Source organism: Saccopteryx bilineata, chromosome 2 (genome assembly GCF_036850765.1).
Source record: "Saccopteryx bilineata isolate mSacBil1 chromosome 2, mSacBil1_pri_phased_curated, whole genome shotgun sequence".
NCBI classification, from domain to species: Eukaryota; Metazoa; Chordata; class Mammalia; order Chiroptera; family Emballonuridae; genus Saccopteryx; species Saccopteryx bilineata.
Window position 1 is genome coordinate 102,690,496 of NC_089491.1, and position 20,183 is coordinate 102,710,678.

The 20,183-nt window shown below is 46.9% G+C and overlaps 1 protein-coding gene across 2 annotated transcripts in view; it reads left to right on the forward strand.

Annotated features, from left to right (window-relative positions):
- The first annotated feature begins 783 nt into the window (after positions 1-783).
- SHC3 (SHC adaptor protein 3) overlaps positions 784-20,183 on the forward strand; it is a 139,979-nt gene continuing 120,579 nt past the window's right edge. For both annotated transcript variants that reach the window (XM_066257548.1, XM_066257549.1), the window contains exon 1: positions 784-1,668. In XM_066257548.1, the coding sequence (XP_066113645.1) occupies positions 1,210-1,668 (459 nt within the window). In that variant the 5' untranslated portion in view covers positions 784-1,209. The remainder of the gene's footprint in view (positions 1,669-20,183) is intronic.

Consider the following 20,183-nt stretch of genomic DNA (forward strand, 5'->3'; position numbering starts at 1 on the left):
TTACTGCAGGACTGCAAGCCGCAACTGAAGGGACATTGACATGTATTTGTGGCAGTTTCTTAGGCATTTTTCCAGGGCTTGAACACATTCAGTTGGAATAAAGCGTCAAGCACAGCCCCCCCCCCCCCCCGCCCTGTTTTTGGAATGGATTTCTGGAGCCTGTTGACATTCATCAAAGAAGCACTCTTCTTTTGGGGGGGGGGAGTAGCTTTTCAACCTAACTCTGGCTGAGAAAGACCACTGTGAATTAGTGGAGGAGGGGGAGACTACCTGGCTCTGTGCAGAAGTTCATGCGCAGATTAATTTTTTCCTTGAGAAACTGCATTGCCACAAAGACACTTGCCATGGCTGCTTTGTTGATTTGAAAGGAAAAAACAAAAATCCAAGGAGTTGGTGTATTTTATGTTCACCTGGGAGTGCATATTCCTCCCCCCCTTTTCCTATTTAACAATTTCTGCTTGCTTTCCAAATCAGAATCCATGAGGACCTGCCAGAGATCTTATTCTTAAAAAGCCTTCGTCACATTTTATCGCATCTCTGTCGGATACTTGCAGGTTCGTGCAGATGGGCTGCTGGGGGGAAAGGGAGAATCCTAGCATAGAATGGTGGGTTTCAGAAAGTTCCTTCCATCCTGGGAAGGAACTGGACTTACCTTCTGGACCAAATGCTGAGTGGGGAGGACGAGAAAGTGAAAAAAATCAAAGGTTGGAAGGAAATGTCTGGGAAGGTAGAAAAAGGAAATTTGAAAATTGATTGGCTCCACTGTGCTGTTAGTGGGTGTATGTGGCGCTCTCTCTCTCTCCCTCTCTCTCTCTCTCTCTCTTTTGCTACAGGAAGTGATTTGCAGTGCTCACCGAGCCTTTGTTGAGAAGGGTCTCCTCTCGGAGTGAGTCATGCTTTTGCTGTAAGCAGCCCCGAGCAGCAGCTGGGCGCGCATCAGAGGCAACTATGACTTTTGCAAAGCGAGTGTGCCACCCTCGGCTGCCGCGTCCGGGGCCAGGGCTGCGCGGCCGCCGTGGCCCGGGGTGCTAGCGCCGGGAGGCCGGCGCCCTTGCCTGCACCCGCACCCTCACCCGCACCCGCGATCGGGCCGCTGTCCCGGACGCGGAGTCAGCCCCGGGGACCGCGGCTCGCCTGCTATGCGCGGCACCCCGCGCCCGCGCCCGCACCTGCAGCGCCCGGGCGGATGCGGCGAGCCCACGGAGGGGCATGCTTCCACGCACCAAGTACAACCGCTTCAGGAATGACTCGGTGACATCGGTCGATGACCTCCTCCACAATCTGTCGGTGAGCCGCGGCGGCGGCAAGGTCTCGGCGGCGCGCGCGGCCCCGGCGGCGGCCCCATACCTGGTGTCCGGAGACGCGCTGCGCAGGGCGCCCGACGATGGCTCGGGGAGCCTGGGTCACCTGCTCCACAAGGTGTCCCACCTGAAACTCTCCAGCTCGGGCCTCCGCGGCCTGTCGGCGGCCAGGGAGCGGGCGGGCACGCGGCTCTCGGGCAGCTGCAGCGCGCCCAGCCTAGCCGCCCCGGACGGCAGCGCGCCCCCCGGCCCCGGCGCCCCGGCCATGCGCGCCGCTATGAAGGGCCGGCCCGGAGACGAGCCGCCGCCCCGCGCGCCCCCCGCCAGCGACCAGGTGTTGGGGGCCGGAGTCACCTACGTCGTCAAGGTGGGTGCGGGCGCGGGCCGCCGGGTGGGAAAGCTCGGGTGCTGGCGCGTCCGCTATGCGAGGGTCGCCCTGCAGGCCAGGAGGTGCGCACTCCTTCGCAGTCAGCTCGCCTGGCACCGGGGACCGGGCAACAAACACAAACGCGCCTGCTGCGAATCCGTGGGGAGAAGGTTTATAAAACGGTGACCTCACTCTGTCCTGGTTTTCCTTGGCCCCGATTCTTTGGCATGCCCTCGCCATTCCGCTTCTCTGGGCTGGGCCCCTGGGCCTGGGCATTAACTGTGCTTCAGGCCTACGCCGGACACAGTGAGCACACTGGTGAGCACACTGGGGAACACTGGGCAACCCTGCAAGGGGAAAAACCAGTGGTGCCACGGATGCTGCTGCTACCTTTGCCTCGCAGTGGGGTGAGCAGGTTCATTCCCCCATAGCAAGGATTTGGCGCAGGCCAAACACTGTCTTGCTTTATATAAGACAGACTGCACTTTCCTACTCAGCAAGGTGTCTGCCTTTCATTCCATACCTAAGGTTTTGGTTTTCAGCAGCAGGAGGAGAATTTGGGGCTGACCCCCGGACCTCCCCCCTGCAACAAGCCTTCCAGTTAAACAAATGGAGGGGCTATGTTGTGGGGTGGCACAGGCTGAAAAAGATTTTTCCCTCCAACACAAAGAGTTACACTGTCTCTCCTGATGTGGTTTATAAAATTCTCCCCTTATGCAAGTATTGTGTAATACGTAAGTCACACGTCCCCAGCACCGACCAGGTGGCCTGCCCCACTCTTCTGTCTGGCCTTCAGGAACCAGGGAGTTATCAGCTGGCCGGCTGCCAGGCAGCTTGCCTCTGGACCAGAGATACGGACCAGAGGTGCATTACTTCAGTCTGGCCACCCAAGGCATGACTTTTTATTTTAAAAAGAAATGAGAACGCTATCACCACAGTGTTACTGACCGAGAAACCTGCAGGACATCTGGTGGATACAGACTGGCTACAGGTCCAGTTTAAAAACTCAACAGGTCACATCCTCAGGTAAAATGTTGTATCTGGGCCATTTTGGAACCTAAGTAATAAAAGAAAAAGTGAACTTCATGGATTATCTTGAACTATCTAAAAAGTACTGAACAGGTCATGTGGTCATCCATGTTAAAAAAAAGGGGCTTTGAAGGTTACTTTTAATTTATCTTTATCTAGCCCTGAAAATTGGTTAACCTATTTTTACAAAAGGGATGTAGATCAGCATAAAATTTGCACGTCTGGCTGAATTTGTTATAAGAGAAAATTAATATTCTCCTTGTATTCCTTCTTTAAAATAACCAAGAGCCAAAAACAAAAAGAAAAAAACCAAAACCAAGCAAGAAACAAACAGCAACAACAACGAAAACCCTGACAACTTTGAGGTTAAGCAGTGATTCCAAAATGTATCACTTCTAGTGTTAGTATAGTTGGTATCTCAAAAAAAGCGCACCTTGGCAAAGCTGTCCATACCTGTTATAATTAATGAAGAAGGTTGCTCTCAAATGAAGGGGAGTTCTCAACCTTTTGCCCTTGAAGTTTTCTTAAAAAAAATTATTTGACTGCTTTGCTCTTGCTTTATGAAGAATGAAGGCAGACGTCCAGTTCCAAAGGTCAGTTGTGACTGAATGGTGATGAATCCCTAAAACAAGTCTGCCCTGCTGGTCCATCCTGTTGGTGTAAGGCTATGACAGTCCAGCGCAGCTACTCTAGAAGGTGGAGAGCTAGGGCTTAAGGTCACTTTTTCTGCCTCAACTAAAGGATTTCAGCTGCCTGGGCTGTATAGTGTGGCTAGAAAGGACCCCGAGCCGTCACCTGGTCCCTCCTTAGCGTTAAACAGCAGCGTCATGTGAACGTACGCTCAGATTGCCCCGGAGAAGTTTGAAATCACACAGTCAAGACTGGACGCTAAAGAACAATTTCTCGTGCACATGGTCATTCACATGGCCATGGGGCCCTCTGTGGCTATACATTTCCACATTGCCCATGTTGAGTTTAAAATAATGAATGTTGGCTTTTGAAAAAAATCACAGAACTAAAAACAAAATCTTAATTAGGTCCTTATGCTGATTTCTGAATAGTTTTATTGTTATCCTTGCTTTTAAAGATCTCTGGTAGATAGAAAAGGACCATCTTTTAACATCACTGTACATCAGTCATAAAATCTAAAGGCTTAGGGTTTGGGGAAGAACTTATGATCATTCTCTTTGATTTAAATTTATTTCTAAATTAAGGGAAACCCCTAAGTGGTTTCCAGTTTCCTGGAAAAGTCATGTTCCTGTGTACATACAGATGTCACTTCTCATAGGAATACCTGCCTGCAGACAGTATAAGGGTATGAAATGCAGGTTTGTTATTCAAAAATATTTCCACTTAATTTGATTGCACGACACTGGAAACTGCAAAAGGCAGAAGTCTGGTGGGATTGGATCATCTAGGAACATCCAGCTATCTGAACAGCAGGTTGTAATTTTAATCAGTGAGGCATACAGAATTTCAGAACGGACAGAGTCCCTGAGCAGCAGTAGAAGGCGAGGCTCGGAGCCCCATCATGCTGCCCCTGAGTCTGTGACTGAGGCAGCAGCGTTGGGTTATGTGAATGAGGAAGGGTGGACACACACAACCTCCAGGATTGTACTGCTGTTCAAGGGCTTCTGTGCAACACCTTTGTACCCACCCCAACACCACAGCCGACACTTGGCTTTTTCTTTTGGTGACATGAAAGGGAAAGACATGAAAATAAGTCTTTGACAGACACAGAGAGAAATCCAGTAACAAAGAACAAGGAATATTTTCATTACAGTTTCATTTTGGAACTATTTTAAATTGAGGCCTGAAAGGCTAATAGGAATACAAAGTGTTGAGCTTGCTCTACCTACCTTCAAATTCTGTTCCCTGAGCATCCAAGCTGGCTAAGACCCCAAAGGCTCACGTGGGCCGCTGCTGGTCTTTAGTAGGTTTCACAGGCAATTTCCAGGTGCAACACACGTGCACACACACATACTCACCATACACACACACACTCACCACACATGCACACCTGCAGGTTCACAGAGTAAGCAGTTTAGGAAAGAGACAGGAACAGTTGGGCGGCAAGGGGGGGGGGTCAGTTCTTAAGAATGGCCACAGGCAGAAGTAAAACACTGTCTGGAGATGGACATGGCCATCAGGTTCAGCTTTGACCCTGCCCGATTGGAGGCAATGTGGGCTGCATGTGGGTGACCGTTAGTTCCGGTGGGTCCCTCAAAGAATGGCTCTTTCTTGTGTCACATCACAGCACAGGCTCAAAACAGGATAAGAAGTGACCACATGCAAGACTGGCCCGAGTGCCCAGGGTAGAATCTGGAGGCCTGAGTGAGAAGCAGCAGTGCCTCCTAGGCTCATGGGCTCACTGTGCCCCATCAGCATGTAGTGACAAGGTCAGCGAGCTCCTGGACGATGGCTCCCTCAGAGTCACCCTGCGCATTGTGTCGCTGGCAGTGTGAGCCACAAGCTAGTTCCAGGAGACTTTAACTGTCCGAGAACTACTTCACTGTGTCCTGGTGGGCTGCACCATTTTTCTTTTTGAACAAAAGCGTTTTTACAAGAACTCTTTAAAAATTATTTTGTTTCTTCATTTGTGAATCTGATGCAATTTAGGGTGGTATAAATGATTCATTTATTTATACATGTTCTGTTGCTGTTTATAGATGGTCTTTATAAACCACATTTACTCTAACATTTTTTCTTCATTGGTGTTTTATAGACACTTGCCTCAGTGCCCATTAAAATGTCTTAAATCTTCCTTTCCTTAGCACTACATCCCTTTGGTAACCGGAAGCAGAGGTTACACTAAACTGTCATCAGCAAAGTTATTTCAGAAATAGCCATAATATACTATTATGCTGGGATTGATTAAATTGTGCTTTAATTCTAAATTAAAAAATTATTCCTTAATGTGAAATAGAACTGAATTGATATTTAAAAATTTTTTTTTGAACATCCTCATTATATGGACAGCTTACACGTAAATATTGTCAAAATGGTTTGAAAAACAGTGTGAGATGTTTTTTTTGAGATGATGAGACAGAATTATTAATTTGATCTGGAAAGATCATATATACAACCACACCTAGCATCTACACAACACACATATACCACATAATAAAAACACACACCACACAAATATACACACATATACATATGACATGCCCACAATGCTCACATACACACACACCACAGAAAAATATACACCTTCAAATATACAACATATACACACCGCACCATGCATAAAACATACACACCACACAAACACACACACATACACATATGAAATACCCATAGTACACACATCCACACACTACACAAACATATACACCTGTACACACACAACTTACACACCACACATGCCATGTGCACACACACACACACACTATAACACACTACACATATACATACACCACACTCCCTACAACCCTACACTCCCCCCATGAACACCCCTCCCTACACACACCCAGGACACAGCACACACACAGGTAGACAACTTTTGATGACTGAACAGTGGCTATTTTCCTTCTAGTTGGAAAATAGTAAATGTCATATTTCCAGAAATAGCTAATTATATCACCCACTTCTTTTATATTCACATTTAAGGGAAAATGGCTCTGAAGGCTACGCTGCTACTGAGGCACTAGTCCTGTAGAGTCCCTCTGGCTCCCTCCCTCTGCACTGTGTCATCTTGGAACATGTGCCATAGTTGTGAGGAAGAGATCATACACATCATTTAAGCAAAGCTTTAGTGATGGAAAGCCTAGGTAGCAGGCACCTGGAAGGAGGGGACTGGAGGCTGCTTTCTTGTGTGCTCCAGTGTCCCTGCCTTCAGCTCTGTGGTCCCAGCAGTGCTGCGAGGACAGGGAGCACTCTCTGTGGTTTCTCCTCCAGGGAGGACTACCCTGGGCTCCAGGAGACACCCGAACAGCGACCAGGTCTCGGGGGGTGGGAGCCTCCCTGCTGGTATTTTCTCACATCCCACTGGCCTATGGCTGACTGGCCCTCTGCAGCTGGCACTAAGTTAGTAAATGTGGAGTCTTTGACCCTAGGATTCGGAGCTCTGTCTGGCCTGGCTGCCACACAGCTTGTCCAGCAAGCTCCACCACCTTCCGGCAATGCCCTGGGTTTCCAGCCAGGGGTCCAGGCTTCTGCAGGAAACTGTCAGGTAACCGAGGAGCTGGAGAGAGAAAGGAGAGCTGAGGGGTGGAGCAGGGCCTCCTCTGCTCACAGGGTCCCACATACCCTTGGTAGTATTGGAATATTTGACACCCTCAGCGCCAAGGCTTTCTGAGAAAAAAAATGTTCGGAGCTCATTATTGTCACGCTGCCCACTTCAGATTGGGAGCCGTCCTCGAGTGTCATCTAACTGCTTTATTGCTAAAGGGAAAGCCCCTCAGAAGGGTCTTTCCTCACTTCCGTCTACTGCATAAGCAGGAAAAGAAACAAAGACTTCATCCAGTCGTTGCTTTATCAAGTCCCATTCAATCTAATCATTTGGCAGTGTAGACTATGAGCCGATGTTCAATATGATTGCTTTCTGCTTTGCTAATATTAAACACTGCTGATGCCACTTGCCCAAGTTGAAACCTCTGTTTCAAAATCGTGCAAAACTCACAACATGGCCCTCGCTCTGTTCAGGAAGAGCTGAGCCCCGACCTGGTGCTCTGCAGAGGTATATATAGCCCAGACCCCGACGGCTTCCCTGAAGTGGGGGCAATAGCTGTGCTCAGCTCTGGGGCTGAAGCAAGGACAGCGTGACTGCTCTCAGCATGTGTGGGGGAGCCAGATGCCCTCCATGACAGGTCACCTGTCCAGGAGAGGGACACAGCCTGCACAAACTTTGGGACCACTGGCCATGCCGTGCGGGACCCTGAGGAACCTTTACCCCCTAGAGCTTGGCACCTCCCCTCTCGTCCCCTCTCCCTCTGGTCTCAGTTTGGACCTTTCCAGCTTCCCCAGCAGAGAGCTGCTGCCACGTCTGTGTCCCCACAGCGTGCTCAGAGGGAGAGGAGCCTGTCCGCAGTGTCCTGGGGGGAGGGTGTGCGGGTGAACAGGCATTTGTCCCTGACACTGAATTGTTTCTGTAAGTTGGGAACGGTGAGAGGAACAGCCTCAGGAGGCTGGGACCACATCAGAGGGACCCCCCCCACTATGACCCCCAACAGTGACTGTCTGTCTACCTTGTCTTGCTCTGCTGCCCTGTGTGCTTGCTCTGTCACTCACTTAGCTCTTTAGCAAATCTTCCTTTACAAAGTGTAAATGTTAGTTACGGACACTTTTTAAACATACATGCAGCATAACCAAACACATCAACATGAAAAATAGTGAGGATGCTCTAACGGGCCCACAGGCACCCAGCACCCAGCACCCGGCACAGCAGGTGTCAGCTCCTGGCCATCAGCAGGCCCTCCTGCCGCCCTATCTCCCCAAATCGTGCAGGGCTCAGTGGGGCCTCCCACCTCAGCGCTGAGACAGAACTCAAATATTTGATGAGTAGGTTGCCTATTTGGCTTCATAGGGGCTCCAAATACGGCAGAGCACATGCAACGTGATGCATGTGCAAACGTCCCTGTGTTCCACACGGAGGTCCCAGCGGTGCTGTGAGGAGGTGGGGCACCCTCTGTGCTCTCTCCTACAGAGATGAGGACACTGAGCTCCTAGAGACTCTGATGGCAGCCCAGGTGATGGGGAGGGAGCCTCCCCTGCTCAGTCTCCATTGGAGCACCCTGTCTCTTGGCCCTATCAGGTGGGGCCTCTGCTCACAAGACAATCTTTTCAGAACTGGGTGTTGTTCTCCCAAATTGTTTTTTTAACATTAGTGTGTTAGTCCAGGTTCTTCACCAATAGAATGTACATCTACATAGAAGGAGACTTGTTATAAAGTATTGGCTCACATGGTTATAGAGGCTGCTCAGCCCCAGGGTCTGCCAGGAGAGTCTGCAGGTCCAAGACCCAGGAAGAGCCAAGATTTCAGTTTGAGTCTGTAAACAGGGAAAAGCCATTATCCCACATGGAAGGCCAGCAGACAGGAAGAATTCTCTTACTTGGGAGAGGGTCAGCCTTCCTTTTTGGTTTATTCAGGCCTTCCACTAATTGGATGAGGCCCACCTACACTGGGGAGGGCAATCTAATTACTCAGTCTACTGGTTTAACTCATCCAAAACACCCTAATGTGAACCCGCAGAATCATCATGTTTGGTCAAATGTCTGGGCACCTTGTAGCCCGGCCAAGTTGATATGTAAGATGTACCGTCACAAGTATGTACACAAGCTTTTGAGGTCTTATCTAGAGTGACCACTAGTGGACCCCAAACACATATGGGGATTCAGAATCCCTGTAATAAGGGAGATGAGGGATAAGAAGTTAAGAAATCCTGGGCTGGGCGAGTCTCAGATTGACTTACCGTTCCTGTGGGCGCCAGGTGGAGACACCTTGAAACTTCCTTAAGCATTTTTCTAGGATTTACTTTGGGTGGACAATGAGCTATGGTCCTAGGGTGTGAGAGGGATGAGCTATGACCTCTACTCGTGAGGAAAGCTGAGAAACAGGTCTTTGTGAGGCTGTTGGCAAGGATGTGGCTGCGGGCACACTTGCTCAGAGTGGAGGCTCATGTGCCTCTAGGATGCAGATGTCACACCTAACGTTATCACCAAGGTAGGAGCGAGGTTATTTGTGGGAAATTTAGCCATTGTGTGTCAGTGACACAGAATCTCAGCCAGGGACAGAGGGAAAGCAGATGCTTCTAGACTAGGGTGCATCACTCCTGAAAGGGAGCAGCCTTGATTTTTTTCTTCTAATATGTAAATAACAACAATAATAATAATTTATAGCTGCCATCTTCTCAACTTAAGATTTGTTCTCATAAGTTTTATGTTTTAAGTGAGGGGAGGGGAGATAGAGAGACAGACTTCCGCATGCGTCCTGACTGGGATGTACCCAGCAACCCCCGTCTAAGGCCAATGCTCAGATCAACTGAGCTATCCTCAGTGCCTGAGGCCAACACTGACCATTGGAGCCTCTGGCTGCGAGAGGGGAAGAGGGAGAGAAAGGGGAGAGAGTGGGGAGAGAATCAGATGGTCACTTCTCATGTGTGCCCTGACCATGGATTGAGTCCAGGATGTCCATACGCCAGGCTGATGCTGTATGTACGGGCCAATTGGCCAGGGCCTTCTCATGGATTTTTTTAAATAAAAGTATTTTGATGTGTGCTTCTGTTGCCAACCTTGAACCAATTAGAGAGGAAAGAACACATAAACATGACAGATAATGGGGGTAGTCAGGGCTGGGCCCTTCTCGGTGAGCAGGCTTTGAATAAAATGTCTGTGGTCAGGTGGGCAGGAGACCCTGGAAGGCCCGAGGAGGTGCCGTTGAACATTTGAATGTGTCCTGAGCTTACATTCTGAGGAGCTCCTCTCTTCTGTTCGTGCTCATGGGACGGCCGGAAGCTGAGGTGCCCAGGAATATTGGTTCTCCCTCGTGACTTTCACCCTTGGCTTCTGGCTCGTTCTGCTCAGCTCCCCCACCTTCAGGACACATCCAGACGGTCCTTCTGATTGGAGGCCCTCCTGGTTAAAGGGTTGTTGTTCATGAGGCCACGGTGGCTGCGTAACCGAAAGAAGTGAGCTGTAGTTTTCTCTCTGGAAGTAGCAGCTCCTGGGGGAAATAAAAACCTTGTTTGCAGGCTGTCTCGCTAATTCACATGGGAAGAGAAAAGCTCTAACATTCCATGCTGCCCACGGCTGCTGTCCTATTGCTCCCACTCTCACCCCGCGGCTGGCATGTGCTGGCGGACAGTTAACCTCTGGCTCTTTGGACAGAAAATATCCTGACTTGTAAATCACAAGAGCCCTGCTGCTTCCTGGAGGGGGCTGTGCCAAGTCCTAACTCCAGGAGGGAGATGATAGCAAAGTGTTATACCGTGATTAGGAAGTGTTGAGTTTTAAGTATTTATTACATTTTTGTAATAAATGTATAATTTATGTGTGCAGACCTCCTTCTTGGTCTCCTGCACCTGAGTGGCCCCCTTCCATACCCCATGCTTCCCTGGTGTGCCCTTCCCTCATCATTCACGTCCTCGCCGTGTTCACGCCAGCACACGGTGATCTGCTCCTCCTGCCCCATGGACAGCGTCTGGAGGTGGCTCCTACGTGACCCCCTCATTATAAAATCTAAACCCCCATTCTATGTGTCTCTCTGCTCGACCTCCCACAGCACCGGGCGCTGTGGCCCCAGCATCCCCCAGACCCTCCAGCGGCCCTGGGGAGGCCCCCTCTTTGGCCTCGGTGCAGCCCTCTCTGCTCTTCTCACTTCTGCTTCTAGATTGCCTGTGAATAGTCTTACCAAGCCGCTCCTCTATTCATTCATTTATCCCTCTTCATACGCTGATCAATTATTGCAGTGAGCGTTGATTGAGTTTATGGAGTAGGCCTGTGCCCAGAGATAGGGATAGAGGCGAATCAAACAGGCTTGCATCCCGCTCTTCTGCAAACTGCACACCACACTGCTGGTGGTGGGAGGCAGAAGTTGGGGATGGCTTCTCTGAGGAGATGCCGAAATAGAGCCCCGAATGAGTGGAAATTAACCAGGAGGGTGGGTGGAACAGGTGTACAGGTGTGTTAGTGCATGAGTATGTGTGTTGGGGCCCCTTCTAGGAGGAGTAGATAGGAGCTGAGTCCGATGTGGCTGGAGTGTGTTGAGTCGGGGGAAGCCTGCTGGGGGTGAGGCCATAAGTGGGAGGCCAGTGCCAGGGAAGTGCAGTGAGAAGCCACTGGACATTTTCTGAAAGGTTATTTCATCTTCTGTGCAGAGAACAGGTTGGAAAGGCAGGAATGAAAACAAAGACAATCAGGAAACAATTGGGAAGGAAGATGGTGGCTTGGACCAGTGGCCAGGGGCTTACACCGAGCCCAGATCTGTCTCTCTTATTGTCTGTATTTCGTGGGCCCCTTAAGTGAAGCATGTCTCAGAGTGAATCCCTGACCTTCCCCACCTGCACCTGCTCATGCTCCTTAGTTCGTGGTGTCACTGTCACCCACTTCCCAAGTTCGAGAGTGCAGAGCCATCCTTGAAAGCACTGCCCGCCCCTGAACCCGGTCTAGCTGCTTCATCGTCGAACTCGGACTTTTAATCAACAGTGTTACAAATCATTCTTCTTGTCCCTCCCTTTTGTTCTGATTCATGCTTTCATCATTTCTTGCCGTGATGATTATAATAAACCAACTGGTCTTTGGATGATTGCTTTGGGAAGGACTCTTCTTTTTAAATCAGACAGAAAAGTTCGATACAGTTTCCCCTCAGCTCCCCTCTGAAGATGTCTAATTTTCTTCCTCTCAGCGAGAATCATTCTCAACTCTTTACCATTTACAGCTGCAGATTCCCACACACATACTTTTTCTTCTTCTTCCTTTCTTTTACCTTTTCTCTTCTGTTGCCCAAAGCAGAACATTCTATTGATTGGTGATTGCTCTTTTCACTGCGTATGCCTTGGAAATCTTTCAAATTATTATCTATAATTCTGCCATATTCCTTTGAGCCTTTGCTTAATATTCAAATACATGGATGTGCTAATAGTTATCCAGACAGTTCCCTGTAGTTAGATGTGTAGATCATTTCCACTTTCTCGCAGTTAATAAAAGCTGTGAACATCTTCTGCATGGTGTCTTTCCACGGGGACAAATATTTTTGCCTGTGAGGACAGTAAGTTTTGGCTAATATTAATCCCTTCCTTAAGGCTTTGGCGGGACCTAGAAGACAATGATCATTCTCTTGGTGAAGGTCTCATCTCATATATGATACAGAGTAAGGCCTTCTGTGCTCATCGTTGAGGGAGACATTTACTATGATGTACACTTTCACAAGTTAAGAAACAGTTTCTACAACTCTAATTTTCCAAATTAAAAAAAAAAACCTAGGATAGTTGTTGAATTTCTTTTCAAGGTTTTTTTTCAGCACCTAGTTTGATAAATACATATTTTTCACCTTTTTATTTTCTGTTAATGTGGTGAATCATTTGTCTTTGTAAAATGCACAACTTGCCTTTCTAGTTAAAAACTCTCTGCTGCTTTGCTTTCCTTTTGACGTTCAATCCAAATTCGTTCTTGTGAAATACAGATGTTCATGGTTAGTCCTTCATCCTTTGCCCCTCGATCCTCAGGACTCCACTACATGAAACAACCTGTTTTCCCCAAAACCAGTTATGCCTCTAGTCTAAGCTCAAATCCTCCCCCCTCCCCAGCCTAGACCCCTCTCTCCACCCCATCTTCACCCAGAATAAAAATCTGTCAGCTCGCAAGACCTGGGAGCTGTTCCCTCTCATCTCTCTCATGAGGGTAGAGTTAGTGGCCACTCCTCTGGGTCCCATGGCTCTGTGGATCCCCCCTTCTTTTCATCAATTCAATTCACACTAAGTGTGAACCTACAAATCACCCTCCATGGGGGCTCCTGAGAACTCAAGATGAAATCAGTGGTTTCTCTTCTCAAGGAAATAATTCTCTTTATTATTATTTATTATTGTTTGTAGGTGAGAGGAGGGGAAATAGTGAGGCAGACTCCCACGTGTGCCCCGATCAGAATCTACCTGGCAACCCCGTCTTGGGCCAATGCTGGAGTACCAAACTATTTTTAGCACCTGAGGTTGGCACTCAGAACAACCAAGCCACTGGCTGCAAGAGGGGAAGAGAGAAAAAAGGGGGAAGGAGGGATAGAAGCAGATGTCGCTTCTCCTGTGTGCCTTGACAAGGGTTCGAACCCAGGACATCCATATGCTGGGCTGATGCTCTATCCACTGAGCCACCAGTTTAGAGGGGATTACATGTGTGTGACATAGGCCATGAACTGTGGAAAGGTGGCCAACCATCCTTCCTAAGACATCCTTGGGGAAAGGGCTTGTGACAAACCCTTAAGATGTAAATCTGGAGGGATAAAGTTGGCTATAGGACACTTGTCAGCAGGGTGACCTGTGGGCCTATTTATATGGTGTTGGTGACTAAGAACCTAACTCCAACGAGGCACATTTTGAACCCTGTATTTAAGAGATCCTTTGTAATTGTTTCTGTGATGGGTGTTCACGACACAGCCCACTCCAGGTTTGCACAGGCTGTTCCACAGATCAAAAGCAACATTAGCAGATCTATGAATTCTGTCTTCTCTTTCTGCCCTTTCTCTTTCAAACTAATTACAGGAAAGATTCAGTAAGAGAATCAACTACGATGAGAGTCATGAATGAACATTATTAAGTTAAATGTAAGATAGCCAAATTTCACCAGGACGTTTCTAAACAGAAACCTAATTTCCTGAGTTCTCTCTCATGCCCCACCTCTAATTGAAGCACATGGACTTATGGCAAAGAATGGAGAAATAAATATATCAGTGAGTATTTTTTGAGGGCTCAAGTACATGCCTTTTCTTGTGGAAGATCCTGAAAGTGAGGCAGGGCAATTTCCCTGAAGGAACTTGCAGTCTAGTTCAGCAGGACAAGTTGCTCCATTTAAAAAGAAGAAAATACAAGATCATGTTCAATAAAGTGAGAGACACATGGTGAATTATCAGGAAAGGCTTCCCTGGGAGAATGGAATTTTTTCTGGACCCTGAAAGACTGCTCAGGTCTGGCTGGGTGGAGATAGAACGTTCCATGCAGAGAATCAGAGGGAGGATGGCTCTGGAGGCGGGCATGGGAAAGCCTTTCATTATGGACCAGCCACAGTCAGAGGGAAGTGCCGTCAGCTAGCTGCATTGGTCAGTAATATGCACTGTGGCCTCTCCAAGTCAGAATGCTCCTATTTAATGGAGAAACCAGTCGAGAGCTGACCCTTTATTGAATTTGATGAGCTTGCTCCATCTGGCTGATGCTTGCAGGACTGATCTCCTTCCTTACCAGGTAACAGTCCTAGAGAGGACTGAGATGTGTTTTCCTTAGGCTTCTCCACTCCAAGCTCAATGCTTCTCACTCTGCCCACAGTCTTGATCTCACTCTCTCCTGGATTCTCTTATCTGTTTGCATCCCTGTTTGTAATTGCAATGGGAGAGACTGCCCATGTAGAGAACGTGGTAGAACTGAAGTTCTGGCCTGGGTTGGTGTATATTCCCTTTTTAGAGTTTTGTCCTGTCCTAAGAATAATTTGGGCTTTGGTTCATATGCCTACACTACTGAGAGATAAATTTGTCTTTGTCTAAAATACTGCTGCTCTTTTTTCCAAGAAAGGATAGTAGGATTTTCTTTAGGGCTCATTCGTTATGGTCTACAAAGTGGTGTTGTTGAGGATTTTTAGAATCACACTTCTTCCTATCAAAAGGCTCAGTGCAGACTCACCTTCGCCACCCATGGCCTACTATAAGTCTCTCCATTCCTGTGAGTTTCCAACCATCAGCCTCTGTCATCAAAACTCAGAGCTGCAACTGAGACAGCCAGTGGAATTATCGCTGGGAGCTGGGAACAATCCTATAACCCAAAGTGAATGTCCCACAGTAGAATTATGGAACAAGTTCTGGCGCATTCACACCATGCAGTGATAGGCAGCTATATAAAACGGTGAATTAAAAATCCTATTACAGGTGACTGAAATAGATTTTTCACAAGGCACTGTTGGGTGAAAAGAGCATGAAGCAATGTGTGTGTACTGTGAACCCACTCTGGTAACAGAAACAATTTCAGAAATGCTTGTCTATAGCCACAGTTGTAGTTGGAGACATCAACAATCTACTCTGGGCAGTGGATAGGATATCACTCAGATCAACAGGGATATACAAAACTGAGAACATAGCCAACAGGGTCTAGTAGACATGCAAAGATTGCCCCACTGAGCCACAGAAGAATAAACATTCTATTACCGTGGAATTTCCACCAAGACAGACCATATCTTGAGCCATAAAACAAATCTAACCAAATTTAAAATACATTTGACTTTTGAATAACATGTGTTTGAGTTGAGTGGGTCCACTTCTGTGTGAATTTTTTTCCAATAAATACTGTAAATGTAGTCCTTCTGCTTTATGATTTTAATAACATCTTCTTTTTGCTAGCTTACTTTGTTGTAAGAATAGTATATGTAATACACATAGCATACAAAATATGTGTAATTGACCATTTATGTTATTGGTAAGGTTTTCTAGTCAATAGTCACCTATTAAGCTTTTGGGGAGTCAAAAGTTATACACAGATTTTCAAATGTGTGGGTGGGATTGGTGCCTCTGATCTCTGTGTTGTTCGAGGGTCAACTGTAATAAAAATTATACAGAGAGTGTTCTCTGACCACAGTGTACTGGATTATAAATCAGTAAGGAAAGACAACAAGGAAATCCCCAGGCACTTGGAAATTAAGCAATATGTTTATTAATATTTCACAGGACAAAGGAGACATTTCAAATGAATTTAAAAATGCATAGAATGGAATGAAAAATGAAACTACAACATATCAAATACTGGCTGGGGCAAAAGTAGGTTTACAGTTGTGAGTACATGAATCCCAGAGTTTATTCTTGTATTATTGTATACTGATTATTGTCTTATTTTCATACGTTTAACTGTACACCTACTTTTGCCCCATCCTGTATGTGTGATGCAGCTAGAACCATGCTGAGAGGGAAATGTATAGCCCCAAATGCTTATTCAGGGAAAGACAAAAGTTCTCCAACTAGTAATTTAAGCGTTTATCTCAAGACACTAAAAAAGAACAAAATAAACCCAAGGCAAGTAGCAGGGGAGAAATAACAAAGACAAAAGCAGAAATCAATGACAGTAAACACAGAAAAATTAATAATAAAAAAAGATGAAACAAAAATCAGATTCTTTGGAAAAATCAATAGGATGGAGAAACCCAGCAAGACTGACAAAGATAAAAAAGGAAGAAGCTACAAATCACCAACAGGAGAAATGAAACCAGGGTAACCCCAACATATCCTGTAGCTACACAAGGCTCCTGAGACAGCCTGGCCCCATTCTCAGTTGTTACAATCTAGACCATGGCTGACTGCTGCTTCTTAAGGGTAAGAAGAAGGAGGTAGGCCCTGGGCGAAGGGGCTGTGGCACTGCCTGGAATGCAAAGCCATAATCCACATACAGTGTGGACCAATCATTGTAGGCTTGGCATTGTTACTGGGCCCCCAAACCCAGTGAGTCCCCAGGAAGAAAGGAGGCTGGCCCGGAGACTGGGCTGTAGGCAGTAAGCTCGTGAGGGGCTCTGTTGCACGGAGAGGCCAGCTTAGCTCCATCTTGTCCAATAATCTGCTTATTTTTTAACTTTATTATTTTATTTTCTTCTTTTTCAAGTGAGAGGAGGAGAGATAGGGAAACAGGCTCTTGCATGTGCCTTGACTGGGATCTACCTGGCAACCCATCTGGGGTCCATCTGGGGCCATGATCGCAACTGAGCTATTTTTAGTGCCTGAGGCAGAGGATCTATGGATTTATCCTTAGTGCCCAGAGCAAATGCACTTGAACCAATTGAACCATGGCTGCAGGAGGGGAAGAGAGAGAGAGAGAGATAGAGAGAGAGGAGGGGGAGGAGTATGGAAGGAGAAGCAGATGGTCGCTTCTCCTGTGTGCCCACACCAGGAATTGAACCCGAGACTTCCACACACCAGGCCAACACTCTACCACTGAGTCAACTGGTCAGGGCCCAATAATCTGTTTATTTTGGGGGGAAGATGAAGAGAACCAGTGTTTAAGGGGAGAGAATGCATTTCCTAAGACCAGGCACCCAATTTGTGTCAGAGAGGGAATGAGAATGCAGATGGTGACACATTAGAATGGTTAGGGCAGGTCACTGTGGCCTTATTCACATGTTAGCTGGAATACAGCTTTAGCTGTGACACCAATATGTATTTCTAGAACAGTTCTTCCCTCTTTCCCTTTGACTTTGAATGGCAGATGGTGGTCTATTGCATTACTGTGATTTTCAGATGAAACGAAGCACGGGAATCTGCTTTTAACCAAACCCATTCATCCTTCCTCTCTCTGACTCAGCTTCCTAGCCATGAGTGAGGCAGCTGACACATGTCCCTGGCGAATGTCTGCAAAAGCATCCTAGCTTTTTTCATGAAAGCCTGTACAGTATTTGTATCAGTAAAATCTCATTTCTGTGAGATGAAAAGTTAAGAGAGAATTGTCACCTTAGCCAATGTAACCAAATGGCTAATTTCTTTTCTGTACTGGAGTTGAAAAGAAAAATCTGACAAAGGAAGTAGGAAACTGAAAGTGGGGGGTCATCTCTTTCGACATCCAAAGCATTTATTCCCGTGAGACTCGTGGTGTCCCCTCCTTACAGCCTTTTGTGCCTACTTTATGGAAAACACATTTCTGTCTCCACTCTTCAAAATAGGCACAGCAGGTTCTCTGGACACATAGAAACCTTGACTTCACTCTTTTTTTTGTATGTTTTTATATTTTTTGAAGTGAGAAGTGGGGGGCAGAGAGACAGATTCTCACATGTGCCCAAATGGGGTCCACCCAGTAAGCCCACCAGGGGGCGATGCTCTGCCCATCTGGGGCCATGGCTCTGTTGCAACCAGAGCCATTTTAGTGCCTGAGGCCTCTGACGTAGAGCCATCTTCAGTGCCCAGGACAATTTTGCTCCAATGGAGCCTTGACTGCAGGAAGGGAAGAGAGAGATAGAGAGAAAGGAGAGGGAGAAGGGTGGAGAAGCAGATGGGCGCTTCTCCTGTGTACCCTGGCAGGGAACCAAACCCGAGACATCCACATGCCAGACCAATGCTCTACCACTTTGCCAACTGGCCAGGGCCAACTTTACTCTTAACCTTCACTTCCCCTGGGTGATGCCTGCTCTGCGGAGGTGCATCTGAATGTCAGGCCCCTTGTCCAAAATGGGGGTGCCTATGACACCATCTTTATAAAGTCATCAGAAGGAGTGAAGTGACTCAACATTTGCAAGGTGACTGGCACAGTGGCTGGCAGGCGGAAGACCACCTCCTGGAGGCTCGCTCTCGGAGGCTCGCTCTTGGCACCATCTGCGCCCCACTGTTGAACCCAGAGCTCACCTCTCCAACACTCCATGAGTCAGGGCCAGCCTCCATCTCCAGTCAAAAAGATTGCTTATTCATTTGATTTATTCAAGAATGAGTATTGCCATATCACAAGACTGTGACTCCAACTCTGTGTCATAACTCTTATGAGTCCGTTCCGGGACACATGATGGTGAGGTGCCATTCTTGGTGTCACAAAGGTGAGTATGAGTTTTGGAGCTGCAGCAGGAACAGCATGCTCCTTTTCATGATAAAGTAATCACCAGGAACTAGATTTGAAGCTTTTTTAGAGGGAGTAGCACAGATGTTGGGAACAGACCCTTTTGAGGGTACATGGTGTCTAAGTGGCCACAGCTTCCGGAATCAGTGTTAAAGTTCACGTGTATTAATCAAGTTTGCAGAGATATCTTGTAAGCCTGTGAAGGGGAGATGCAATGTTATAGGACTTCATGAGACCAGGTTATTCTGGTGAGTTGATTATAGATGGTTTTAATTTTTTGATATTTTTATTTTCAAAATTTTTGTACAAGAAACATACTTTTTTATCAGAAAAAGATGAGCATTAAATACAAAAGCAATGCGGTTTTATGCTTTTTTAACTGAGTGCACCGTATACCGTGCAACCTTACGTGTTCAGCTCAGTGAGCACATGTGCACACATCATGCCCAGCAAGCACTTGACCAAGATCTAAAGCATAGTCTCAGGCCGTGCCAAGCTTCTGTATGTGCCAACCAGTCATACCCTCCAAAGGTATCCACTGTTCTGCAACCATTGGTTGCTTTATAACCATGGCCTAGTAAATGAAAAAAACTAGTAATATTGGCCAAATTAGTGCTATTCAATATGGCCCATTCCTCTAGTGCCGTGATGGCGACCCTTTCTATAAAAAATGCCCACTTTTGCAGTGCTGGTCAACCTGGTCCCTCCCGCCCACTAGTGGGCATTCCAGCTTTCATGGTGGGCCAATCGCGACACCGTTTGGTTGCTCCGCTACCGCCCCACCATGAAAGCTGGACTGCCCACTAGTAGGCAGGAGGGACCAGCTTGACCAGCACTGCAAAAGTGAGCAGTTTTTATAAAAAGGTTCGCCATCACGGCTCTAGTGTGATTAGTAACTTTTTAATAAGTTCAGGCTATTTTTATTTAATTTAATTTTTAAATTTTAAAAAAAGTTTTTTTACCCTGTTACCAGGGTAGATGCATCAGTTCAAGGCTATTTTTAGAGGAAACTTTATAATGCTATAACTTGAATGATACAAAATCATATTTAAATAAATTAGGCACATTAGTGGGTAAAATATAGAATTTTCTTTTTCTCAAATATACATATATAAACACTCATAACAAATAATGTTTACATTAGCCTCACTGAATGAAGTCCTCTCGGAGCCTCAAATTATTTAATAGCAATACCAGATAGAATGACACGTACCACGTTACATACACCGGAGAACAGGCCTGGTTGAGGAAAATGGTGAGAAGAGGCTCCTGAGTGGTGGA